Source organism: Vipera berus (genome assembly GCF_964194415.1).
Source record: "Vipera berus genome assembly, chromosome: 2".
Classification (NCBI taxonomy): domain Eukaryota; kingdom Metazoa; phylum Chordata; class Lepidosauria; order Squamata; family Viperidae; genus Vipera; species Vipera berus.
This window is the reverse complement of record NC_138203.1, coordinates 127,733,781-127,747,083: the sequence shown is the minus strand read 5'-3', so window position 1 is coordinate 127,747,083 and position 13,303 is coordinate 127,733,781. Positions and strand designations below refer to the sequence as shown.

Genomic DNA, 13,303 nt, shown 5'->3' with positions numbered 1-13,303 from the left:
GTGATCAGAGAAATTATAGGACTGCCCTTAGTACAATTTATAAGGTACTACTACAGACAGATTAGCCAAAAAAGCTAATACAATCTTCGGTTGTATAAACAGAGGCATAGGATCAAAAACATGTGAAGTATTAGTAAAAAGATAAAAAGGTAAAGGTTCCCCCGCACATGCGTGCTAGTCGTTTCCAACTCTAGGGGCCGGTGCTCATCTCCGTTTCAAAGCCGAAGAGCCAGCGCTTGTCCGAGGACGTCTCCGTGGTCATGTGGCCAGAGGCGCACGGAACGCTGGTCTCTATTTTTCTACTTGCATTTTTACATGCTTTCGAACTGCTAGGTTGGCAGAAGCTGGGATGAGTAACAGGCGCTCACTCTGTTACGCAGCACTCGGGATTCGACCCACCAAACTGCCGACCATCTGATCGACAACCTCAGCGTCCTAACCCACTGAGCCACCGCGTCCCTGAAGTATTAGTACCACTTTATAAATCCTTAGTAAGACGACTTCTGGAATACTGCATCCAGTTTTGGTCACCACTTTACAAAAAAGATGTTGAGACTCCGATCAAAGAATGTCGATTGGTGGCCCCCAGGAGGAGGGCGTTCTCTGTGGGCGCGCCAGACCTGTGGAACCGCTTGCCGGTTGAGCTCCGCATGGCTCCCGACCTGCGCTCCTTCCGGCGTGATTTAAAAACTTATTTATTTGAACAATCTGGCCTGGTCTGATGGGTTTGGGGTTGGATTTAGTTTTAACACACTTTTAGTATTGTATTATTGGGCATAATTATTTAATTCTTTTTAATCTCTTTTTTAACTTTTGTATTTACATTTTGATATTTATTGCCCTGTACACCGCCCTGAGTCCTTCGGGAGAAGGGCGGTATAAAAATTTAATAAATAAATAAATAAATAAATAAATAAATAAATAAACTAAGATGATTAAAGGCCTGGCAACTAAAACATATAAAGAATGGTTGCAGGATTTGGCCAGTCTAGAGAAAAGAAGGACTAGGGGGGACATGATAGCAGTATTCTAGTATTTGAGAGGCTGCCACAAGGAGGATGGGGTCAATTTATTTTCCAAAGTACCAGAAGGCAAGACAAGAAAGAATGTATGGGAACTAATCAAGGAGACAAGCAACCGGGATTTAAGAAGAAACTTCCTAAAAGTGAGGACAACTAACCAGTGGAACAGCTTGTCTTCAGAAATGATGGGTGCTCAATCACTGGAGGTTTTTAAGAAGAGACTAGACCAGGGGTGTCAAACTCTATTTCATTGAGGGCTGCATCAGCATTGCAGTTACCTTCAGGGGGCCGGGTGGGTGTGGCCTGGGTGGGCGTGGCCTACTGGGTGGGCGTGGCCAGCTCTACATCGTTCGCATCAAGGGTGCCTATGGGGGCCTGGGCAGGAGTGGGACAGATCTGAGGGTCTCTGGCAGGAGGAGGGTCTCTGGGCCAGGGCCAAGGCAGCGGGGGCCATTCCCTTACTGTTTCCAGGATGGCTTCGCGGGCCGCATGAAACCAATTTGCGGGGCGGATCTGGCCCCCGGGCCTTGTGTTTGACATGTCTGGACTAGACAGTCACTAGCCTGAAATGATATAGGAACTCCTGCTTGAGCAGGGGGCTGGACTAGAAGACCTTCAAGGTCCTTTCCAGCTCTATTCTGATTGATAGGTCAGCATTTATACATGGAGTCACCAAGAATCGAGCAACTAATGTAACTAAACTCTTCCCAGATATTATCAAGCAACCTGGCTTGTGGATCTCCCTTCCCTCTTTCCAAAGAGATAAAATTTAATCTCTTCAGTAGTCTGGCCTTTCATCCATTTTTCCAGGCTTTCTCATTGATAAATGAACAGAGGTTTGACCACACTATTAGCAAGATCCTTCCTTCCATCCCATAGAATGCTTTTCATCTGATAATTAAAATTTATTTAAGCTAAATTAATGCTTGCTTATTATCTTGCCATCCAGCTCAAGCTGCTAGCACGCTCTTCCCTGATGTTACCAAAACAGAGCCAAAACAAAATCTGAGTCATCCTACCCCTTCCTTGTTCTTTTTTTAAACTTTTGTCATCTGCACTAAGCAGATTTTATTTTGAACAGATCTAAAAGAGTTGCCTTTGATCTAGATAGAATCCTTTGCTAACCTTAGCTGTCTCTAAGTAAGCAAATTGTACCTGGTTTGCCAACTGCATCCTTTCCTGGAAAAATAGGAACTGGCCACCTGCAAATATCCCAGTCACCTCTATACTTCATGACTGCAAAGTATGCTATACTTCCGGTCATATTAAGCAATAGTGAGATCTATGCTTTTTTTGGTTTGAGGAAACCTAATCAATTCTGAGTTTGTTTGTTTTTCAAAAATAACACTTAAGCAAACCATGACTTAGTACCTACGTGTAGGTAGCTGAACTTTTAGATCAGAGGTGTCGGCCCATGGGCCAGATGCATCATAGTGAAACTGCACCCACCCCATTGCCGGCAATGGCAAAAAAAGTCATGATACATCATGACACATCACATGATGTTGCGAGTTTGACACCCCTATTTTAGATTGTGTCCTTCATGTTTAACCTTTACAAATTATTCTGAAATTAAGGTAAAGGTAAAGGTTCCCCTGCACATACGTGCTAGTCATTTCCAACTCTAGGGGCCGGTGCTCATCTCCGTTTCAAAGCCGAAGAGCCAGCGCTTGTCCAAGGACGTCTCCGTGGTCATGTGGCCAGCATGACTAGATGCCAAAGGCGCACGGAACGCTGTTACCTTCCCACCGTAGTGGTCCCTATTTTTCTACTTGCATTTTTACGTGCTTTCGAACTGCTAGGTTGACAGAAGCTGGGACGAGTAACAGGCGCTCACTCTGCTATGCGGCACTCGAGATTCGACCCGCCAAACTGCCGACCTTCTGATTGACAAGCTCAGCGTCCTAACCCACTGACCAGCGCGTCCCTTATTCTGAAATTACTATAATGTAAATTACAATAATGAGCTGCTTACTACTATTAATAACAGTGAATATATTTGTGAGTATCACATTGATGTCTGTTTTGTTCCAAACAGTTCTCACTGCTAGTCTTAATATAGGAAATCTGTGGGATTGTTTGCTTATTTACAGTTCTTTGTAATCATAAGGTATTATTCACTGGTCTTGCTCAAAGGTCTTGTTCTGTAACTGTTATAAGTTACAGTTAGGTAGATGAGAACAAAGAATAGGCCTTTTATATAATTAAGAAAAACCTGATAACAGGAGCAAGATTCTTTTATTGCTCCCATTCATCCAGTGGTGGGATTCAGCCAGTTTGCACCACTTCGGCAGAACCGTTAGTTAATTTTTTGTTGCCCAGAATGGACTTCTGGAAGCGTCATCCACACAGAGAACCGGTTGTTCACATATTTGAATCATCACATATTTATCACATATGGGGAAATTGTGGTCTTGGTGCACGTAGTAAGTTTTGAAAGGTGACTATATTCTAAAAACAGATGGGCAGAAGGGCAGAAAAGTAAAGAATCATTCCAAGCTAATTTTTAACCATTATTTATTTATTCTCTAGAGCAATTTCAGCAAAACCACAAAGTCCCTATTTGAGGAAGTGTTTCCAAATAACACAAAAGGCACACAGCTTTCCAGGATGGATGAAGAAAAGTTTCCAGATGATTTGCGGAAATATACAGGTATTAATCTATCTTTCCATTCAGAAAGTAGTGTCTTTCTAACTGAGATATAGACTTATCCTGGAGGATCCCTTGCCTTCATATCAAGTTGGCTTCTCTAAGGTCAACTTTCTGAAGCCTTATTTCCAGATGACTCAAGAGGTGTGATGAGTGGCAACCAGGGACTAAAAGTTTATGACAGTAAAGTAAAGTAACTAATAGACATTTGTCTGATGCCTGTCAGTTGCCTTTTCAGCACTGGGTAAAGATCTTTCCACTTTCAGCTTTTAAAATTCTTTTATGCTCCACACTTCAGGTGATTTTCATGCTTGATATGATGTCATATTTTATGTTCAGTGTTCCTTCATTAATTTTTTTCCCACATAAGCCCATGTCCTTTTTTTTCCTTTGAAGGCAACCAGGTTTCAAATAGATAAGCAAGTTGCTTGAAGTGAGACTTTCAAATTCTCACTTGTCTAAAGTATTTGTCTATTTGCCACAAAATCACAAATAGATGCTGTTGCTAGAAATATCTGAAGAAATATCAGGGATGACAGCATCCAAGCAATAGCACATTTTTTTAATGACATGTTTAGACACAGCAATTCCAAACTGCAACAAGGGGTGGGGTGGAAATAGAATTTAAACATTTGCTCCTCTCAACCCCACCCGATACGATTTGGTACCCAGGTATACCCAGGACTCCCTACTGCAGTCAATACTGGCCTGTTCAATTAGCTCTAATAGAAAGAAGCTGCTGTAAATCCCACATCAGAGAAGTTCAGGGGGCAGAAGTGAGGCGGTGCTGCTGCTTTACTGTAGCGTTGCTGACATTGTGTATCTAGGCAACTCTTTCTCAACCATGACAACCTTAAAATGTCTTGAGCTCATTCCCAGAATTCACCAGCCAACAGTGCCGGCTGGGAAATACTTGGAGTTGAAGTCTACATGTTGTAAAGTTGCTAAGGTTGAGGAATATTGGTATAGAGCATGGGTGTCAAATGTGTTGCAACGTATTGCCACTTTTTTTGCATTGCCAGAGCTGGGGTTGGTGCGGCCTCCACATGAGGCAACTGGCCCACAGGCCGGCAGTTTGACACCCCTGGATACTATAGAGTAAATCAGATTACCCTGACAGAGATATATAGGAACTATTACCTAGGCAAAAAAGACTAAAGCATTGTTTTGAGTCCTAAACTATGAGGCAAGATTCAGAGGCAGCTCAGGCAGTTGTTGTTGTTGTTAGTTGCGAAGTCGTGTCCGACCCATCGTGACCCTATGGACAATGTTCCTCTAGGCATTCCTGTCCTCTACCATCTTCTGGAGTCCATTTAAGCTCACGCCTACTGCTTCAGTGACTCCATCCAGCCACCTCATTCTCTGTCGTCCCCTTCTTCTATTGCCCTCAATCTTTCCCAGCATTAGGCTCTTCTCCGGTGAGTCCTTCTTTCTCATTAGGTGGCCAAAGTATTTGAGTTTCAACTTCAGGATCTGTCCTTCTAAAGAGCAGTCAGGGTTGATCTCCTCTAGGACTGATCGGTTTGATCGCCTTGCAGTCCAAGGGACTCGCAGGAGTCTTCTCCAGCACCATAGTTCAAAGGCTTCAATTCTTTGGCGCTCAGCCTTTCTCAGGCAGACACCTCCCTAATTCACTAAAACTGTAAATTGGAGGAAGACGCACAGCAATCAGTCTCAATAAAAATAGTTTTAGCATGTGGAGTCTAATTTACCTAGTCAGGTGACCCTGAAGAACAGCCTCTCCATAGAGATCAGGCTGACTCCCTCTGTGGGTGCTTCAGAAACCCTTGAAGACCAAACTGTTTCAGAGAGCCCTTAATGTGAACATTGCTATTCAGTTTTTATTTCTTTTGTAGCATATGCTGTACACAAATGAAGACAAATATACATTGTACAGCTTCAATTTTTCTATTGTTTTAACAGCTGTTTTATTGATATTGTGCATGCTTTGACTTTTAGTTGTTCTATGTTAGCTGCCAAGGGTCTTTTTTATTATTGCAGTACCATAGAAGTATCTTTAATATACTAAAGATAAATGATACAGTCCTGATGCAGATTGAGGATGCCATATAATTTACATTGACTGAAAAGACAATATAAAGAAATTCATCCACGTGAGGAGTTCTTCCAGTATAGATTACAGCAAAAGAGGTGATCTGAGTGGACACCTGTTATCAATTGCCATATCCCAGCCTTGAGTTGGTTGTGTGGCTATTATTTGCTTTTTAAAAGCCATTCAGGCAAATTGCTAATTGTTTGAAAAGCTTTGCTTGTAGATTAGTCATCCCCCTCAAAAAAGCTAGCTAGCTAAAAACGTATTACTATAGAGTGGGGTCCATTTCTCCTTCTATGCAAATTCCAGTAGGACAGTCAATAAGGCATTTATTTATTTATTTACCATTAGGACAAATGGGACTGATTAGGTTGCAGCTTTCTGCACATTTCCAGATCACTGCAAGATTCAGCAGAGCTGAACTTTTGGACTCTGTCCTTCATGTTTTGCCATGAAAAGATCACCTGTTACCTTTCATTTTAGTTTACCTTTCAGGGTGGGTTTAATTGTGTGTTGAGCTAGTTTGACTCCTGACAACTGCCTGCACCAGTCCTTGCATTTTTCTTAGTGTGGTTTTGAGAAGTGGTTTGCTTTTACCTGCTTCACAGACCTGAGAAAAGGTGACAAGCAAAAAGATACCCCCATCTGACTTTGTACCTAAGGCAGGACTAGAACTTATAGTCTCCTAGTTTCTAGCCTGGTGTCTTAACCATCATACCAAATTGCTTCAATTTTTAGGGTGCTGCTGCAAAAAGAACCTGTTATGAAGTTCTACAGAATTTACAGTTCTCTAGTTATGCATATACACATACAATCCTTCTCAGACACACACTGCAAACCCCTTAAGCTGTTCCTGGCCTGGCCTGATGTTAGTGGAGACTCTAAAATGGCTTAAGATGATGATGATGATGATGATGATGATGATGATGATGATGATGATGATGATAATAATAATAATAATAATAATAATAATAATAATAATAATAATAATACAGTTGGGAGGGACCTTGGAAGTCATCTAGTCCAACCCCCTGCTCAGGCAAGAAACCCTATACCAGTGATGGCAAACCTATGGCACGCGTGCCAAAGGCGGCACTTGGAGCCCTCTCTGTGGGCACGCGCGCCGCTGCTACCAACAGCTTGCGCAGGTCCATTAGGCCGCCACCACCGCCTGGAGTGGCAGCTCCACCCAGCACAAAGGAGGCGAAGCGGCCAGCTAGCAAGCTGGAGTAGAGGTGGTAGAGCACGCCCACACCCAGCAAGCCAAAGGCCACCCCGAGCAGAGAAAGCCAGATCCCATTGGCGCCATGGCCCCCCAGTGTGCCTCCCCCCATTTAAGCTGGGCCTCCTGCCCCACCCTCCAGAGACCCCCTGGATCTCCCCCAACCCTGCCCCCACAGGCATCCTCCCATGAGCAACATCGAGGTGGCCTTGCCCACCCCAGCCATATTCACCCAGTCTGCTGTAATAACTGCAGCCATGCCTACCCAGTGGACCACGCTCCCATGCCCCCCCGAAGGCACCACAATGCTTATGCGACCCTGGCACTTTGCAATAAATAAATGGATTTTGGGTTGTGGTTTGGGCACTCGGTCTATAAAAGCTTCGCCATCACTGCCCTATACCATTTCAGACAAATGTCTGTCCAGTCTTTTCTTAAAAACTTCCAGTGTTGGAGCATTCACCACTTCTGGAGGCAGGTTGTTCCACTGGTTAATTGTTCTAACTGTCAGGAAATTTCTCCTTAGTTCTAGGTTGCTTCTCTCCTTGACTAGTTTCCATCCGTTGCTTCTTGTCCTGCCTTCAGGTGCTTTGGAGAATAGCTTGACTCCCTCTTCTTTGTGGCAGCCCCTGAGATATTGGAACACTGCTATCATGTCCCCCCTCACCCTTCTCTTCATTAAACTACACATACCCAATTCCAGCAACCGTTCCCTATATGTTTTAGCATCCAGTCCCCTAATCATCTTTGTTGCTCTTCTCTGTACTCTTTCTAGAGTCTCAACATCTTTTTTTACATCGTGGTGACCAAAACTGGATGCAGTATTCCAGGTGTGGCCTTACCAAGGCATTGTAAAGTGGTATTAATACTTCATGTGATCTTAATTCTATCCCTCTGTTAATGCAGCCTAGCACTGTGTTGGCTTTTTTGGCAGCTGCAGCCCACTGCTGGCTCATATTTAAGAGATTGCCCAAATGGGGATGCTTTGTCAGCAAGTTGCTATGTATTTAGACAATAGGCTATCAAGGCCCACAGACTAGTATTTTTTAAGCCTGGCAGCTTTCAGATAGGCAAATTTCAATTCCCAGAATGCGCTAGCTAGCCTGGCTTTTTGGAGTTTTGGTAGTTGAAGTCCACAGATCTAAAAGCTGCCAGATTGAGAAACAGTGCTGTAGACAATTCCCCAGATTTTCTGTCTCATCAATCATAGGAGATGAATCGATATCACAAGAAGTAAATAAAATGAAACTCTATTTTAAAAAAAAACTCCAATGATATAACATGAAGCATAATTTGCAGAAATATTTTTTTTGTTTTAATTTTTAAATTAGTGGTCATGGGGGAGGGACAGCTTTAAAATGGCTTTGTGTTTATTTATAATATTACAGATCAATTGCTTTTTAATTATACATTGGGTCCCAAGAAATGAATAAAAAGACAATAAGTCTTGAACTCAGTTTGAAATTACACAATAATGTTTATACTAGCATCAACTGATAAAAGTATAAACCCCCTGCCCTCCTGTTTGATAATGATTTTTTTTTAAAAAAAAGGTTGTTTTTCCTATATACCAAAAGTTTGGAATGCAATTTCCAGCACACTGGTAAAAATAAGTCTCTTGACCTAAAAAGGATTGCCCATTCTAAAAATACTGTAAGTGAGAAGGCCTGAATAGAATCCAGTACCCCTACAAAACAAGATCTGGAAACCATTTATTAATAAAATTTTCATTCCTCAAATTGTTGAAAGAAACACCAGGTGACTGAAAGAGCATATACAGTAGCTCAGGCCAATTCTCTTGTCTGCTATAAGGAACATCCACAGACATTCCTACCCATTAATTGGACAACACTTCTACATTTTCGTTCTTTCCTTTCACGTAAAGGAGGAAGAAACCTGAATCCAAGATCATACTTTCCGATTTATGCACTACTGGGTATCTCTTATTTGCTAATTCTCATTGGCTATGCGGTGGCCTTCTCCAAAGGTATGTTTTTCTCCTTCACGTTTTGCAATATTTCATCTAATAAAAGAGGGAATTTCTAAGGAAAGCTGAAAAACGCCGAGCAGGTTTTCAGTTTTTCCCCTTCGCTTTTGGTTCAAAGGACCAGAAGGATATTGACTCTAAAGCAAGATGGAGGATCTTTGTAGTACATTATATGTAAGAGGAGCACTGGATAAATTTGCAGCTCTGAGCTAGTACAGCCTTTCTCAATACTGTACTTTCCAGCTGTGCGATACTCCCTGCTCCCATCTCTCTTAACCAACACAATCTGGGAATGTTGGGAATTGTATTATAATAGATTTCAGGAAGGCTTTTTAATGCAGTTAGTCCTTGACTTATGACCACAATTGGGTCCAAAGTTTCCATTACTAAGCAAGGCAATTACTGAGTCACACCTGCTTTTATGACCTTTTTTGTCATGGTTGTTAGATGAAGCATTGCAGTTAAGCAAACCATGTGATTGTTAAGGAAATCCAGCTTCCCCCATTGACTTTGCTTGTCAGACGCTAGCTGGGAATGTGGCAAATGGTGACCACATCACCCCAGGATGCTGCAACCATTGTAAATACATGCTGGCTGCCAAGTGTCCAAATTTTGATCACATGATCGTGGAGATGCTGCGATGGTTGTAAGTGCGAGGACTAGTTGTCAATCATTGTTTGTCAATGTAAGTTCAAGCAGTCACTAAATGAATGGTTGTAAGTTGAGGACCACCTATGAGCAACCATCCTGGCTTTATAAACCCTATAGGCCTCTCTGATACTGAAATGGGAATGAAAATATGGTTTAGAGCAGGGGTAGGCAACCTTGGCTACCCCTGGTTTAGAGGAAGCTCAGACATGGAATCGACTGTTTTTAATCTAAGGCTAGATCGGTCTTTCTCAATCTAGAACTCTCCAAGTGTGTCATTCCAGCCACATCAGGCAGGCAGAACAGGAAGTCTGGGTTGTATGAAAGTTGATATCTAATACATATTTGCAATATAAGTACAGCTTTAATCCTGCAAAGAACTTGCCAACAGCTGTTCTTGTTTAGTTTTGTATTGTTTTTGATACAATTTTATAATTAAAACTAGGTTTCCCTGGCACAAGGACACTCCCTTCTCATTCTCCAGGGCCATTCCCACTGCTCTTTGTTAGTACATTCGTATACTATATCTATTGCAGAATGCTACTGTACAGCACAGTATAGGATTGTATCCCTGGTTGCTGAGCAATTTTCTTCTTATGTATTATTGTGGGCAAATGCCATCTCTCAGGAAAAGAAGTCTTATCAAAACAGTGCATAAGATGCACCAATTTCATTAATAAAATCATAGTTAAGTCAGAAATTTGGAGATTGTTTCTACTGAAACACTGAAACATTGCTGCAAAGACGTTGGGCAATCTAGCTGGAACAACTCTTTTTTATTATTAGTTTATAATATAGGATACAAAATACAAAAGCAAATATTGGAAAAGATGGGGAAGGGAAAAGGGAGTAGAGAAGTGTGGTAAGAGAGGGGAAAAAAAGAAAAAAAATGGATTGACTTCTGGTTTCCTTTGGTGCAGTAAAGTCGAGTGTCAAACCTCAACTTTTTACTTTTACAAAATAATACAAACTAGCCATTTCGATAACATCAAACCTATCTAATTGGTAAGACCTAAAATCAAAAATTCATTTTTTTTCCACCTCAAGCACAAAGTCTAGAAGCAGTTTCCATGTGGCAATAAAAATGTTCGTATTCTTTTCTTTATCAACTGGAACAAACTGCGAGGTGCTTGCCTTCTCTTCCCCGGAATACTTCAAAGGGCTGTTAGTACTGGTAGTAACAATTCTGTAGTGACCAAAAGGAAACAGTCCTACGAGAGCAGCTTCTGAGATGGGCGTCATCTGCCCCTTCTCTTCTTATTACAGTTCTGTTGTTGGAGTGTCATTGCAAGATTTCTAATATGTATTTCCCTTCCTTCACAATCTTAGTCTCAGCAATTCCATCTGAACTCAATAAGATGAGACTCAATTTTTCAAAGGATCCCTTCGGCCAGGACTTTCACTGTAAGTTTCTCTATTTCCCTTAGCAGAGATTAGCTTTCTGGTCTCTAATTCATGGGGCAATTCTGCTCCAGTTTTTTAAAAAAAAATCTGCTGTAGGTAAAGAAACAGTATTACTTTAGTGCATGCTCTCTAGCTTTGTCTCTGCAACACCAGCTGCCTGCAATTAGTGCAGGTTCGAGTCCCACCAGGCTCAAGGTTGACTCAGCCTTCCATCCTTCCGAGGTAGGTAAAATGAGGACCCAGATTGTTGGGGGCAATTAAGCTGACTTTGTAATAATGCCGCTTGGTGTGTGTGTGTGAAAGCCCTAATAAGCAGGCATATACATAGAATGAAGGCTACTGCTAAGCTTGTAAGCCGCCCTGAGTCTTCGGAGAAGGGCGGGATATAAATGGAATTTTAAAAAAAAACTTGTTTTATCAGCCTTTATCATCAGAAGAAACAGCACATTTTGATCTTGCATGAATTGACAAGCCACGTCAGTATCAGTTTTTGACTTTATTTTTTTTTCCTCCTATTGTTCAGTGTTCCCGTGTGGTTCTGACACTAGACAATGGGAATATTTTAGTGGAAAGTGTTACTTCTTCTCCCTGAGGTCAATTCCCTGGCATGAAGCCAGGACAGACTGTGAACGCAAACAATCACGGTTGGTCGTCATTGATAGTCTTGCAAAACAGGTAAGTTGGGACACCTACAGATTTGGTGTAAATTTTCTTCCCAGGACATACCGGTAGCAAGCATGAATAAAGCTAAGGTATCATATATTTCCTATCTTGGATGCCTTGTTCTGGTTCAGATGGCATTCATTTCTAGAATTTATAAGAAGTAATTCAACTCCATTTTTCTCCTTTCTTCTGTTTTATGGTTGCAAAGGAAATATTCTCCATCATTTTTATTCTTACACAGCCACAGTCCAAATGCCCTTCTTCAAATTTCTTGGATTTTTCTCTTGCAGAATTTCATAGAGACTCGGACCAGAAATGAACGTTTTTGGATTGGTCTCCATGACCAAGATAGAGAAGGAGAGTGGAAATGGGAGGATGGCAGTAATTACAGAAATGGCTATAAGTGAGCACTGAGTAATTTTTATTGTTGTTGTTAGCAGAGTTGGGGAACATGTGGCTCTTCACTTGTTGTTAAACTTCAATTCCCAGATGCCCAGGCCGCACTATTAAGGTTGAGGGATATATTGGGAACTGTGGTTCATCACCAGCCGAATGGCTATCACTTGAACAGCCATCATGAAGCAGAAATTCACCTTCAGCTCCAGTTTTTTTCAACGTCTCTGTAATTCTGACAGGCAGAATAAGTGAAAGACTGGTTTCAAACATCATACCAAGCAATAAAATAATTTTATGCTGATTTAACATGATGCATGAACTCAACCAGCAATTACTGACAGCAACATAATGACCCTCAACATCCTTTAGACTTGTAATCCTTTAATCATATGACCTAAAATAAGCCACATAAAACCATTTATTTCCAGGCAAGGAGATCTGTATTTAGTAAATCTATTTGGCTATGAAACTGATGAGGAGTTTCCACTTTTGTTCAGAAACATTTATCAGTAAAATGTTTAGGAAACAATAGCTTGATGGCTCCAGAGATAAGTTTACTGAATCTGAGATTATTCTTGACTATCTGAGATAAAAACATGGATTGTCTCTTGCTTCCATCTCAGGAACTGGAAGTCAGGTGAACCCAACACTTACCAGGGTCGTGAAGAGGACTGTGCCCAAGTTTGGATTAATGGTGAATGGAATGATTTTATCTGCTCATCCGACAGCTATTATATCTGTGAAAAGCCCTTACCGGCCGAACCCAAAGGTCCATCACACAAGCTCTGAGCAGAACTTCTCAAACTGAAGCAGAACTTCTCAAAAATAATTTGGAAGGAAAGATTGCAACCCTCACACCATGACTGACAAAGCAGCACTACACTTTTGCTAGACTAAGATCTCAATTTAACACAGAATCAGTAGCATATTGGTAGCTCTGGATTATCTGACAATTCTGTAGCTAAATCAAATTATGCATATAAATTTTCTAAGCAATTGTTTCCTGCAATCTGGAGGAACCAAATACTAATCTACCTTCCAAGGTGTGGAAAGTATTCCTGAAATCATAATATATGAGAGATAAATGTAATGCCATTAGGCATAATCTAAATGTTATTGCTATTGCTGTGTCATTCATTATATGAGTCACTGAACAATGTGAAAATACTAAACTTAAAATTTGTAAAAAAAAAATCACTAGTTATAGTCTCATATTTGTATAGTAGTAATTACAACCACAGGGAAGAAGATGATGCTG

General features: G+C 41.3%; 1 protein-coding gene across 1 annotated transcript; it reads left to right on the top strand.

Moving 5' to 3' along the window:
• Positions 1–3,632: 3,632 nt before the first annotated feature.
• LOC308661582 (hepatic lectin-like) lies at positions 3,633–12,906 on the top strand (the record flags this gene model as incomplete). Its single annotated transcript, XM_081316584.1, has 6 exons — positions 3,633–3,675; positions 8,833–8,934; positions 10,912–10,986; positions 11,510–11,661; positions 11,940–12,052; positions 12,669–12,906. 6 exons carry the CDS (start codon positions 3,633–3,635, stop codon positions 12,832–12,834), a joined length of 651 nt encoding a protein of 216 aa, XP_081172710.1. The 3' UTR covers positions 12,835–12,906.
• Positions 12,907–13,303: the final 397 nt, after the last annotated feature.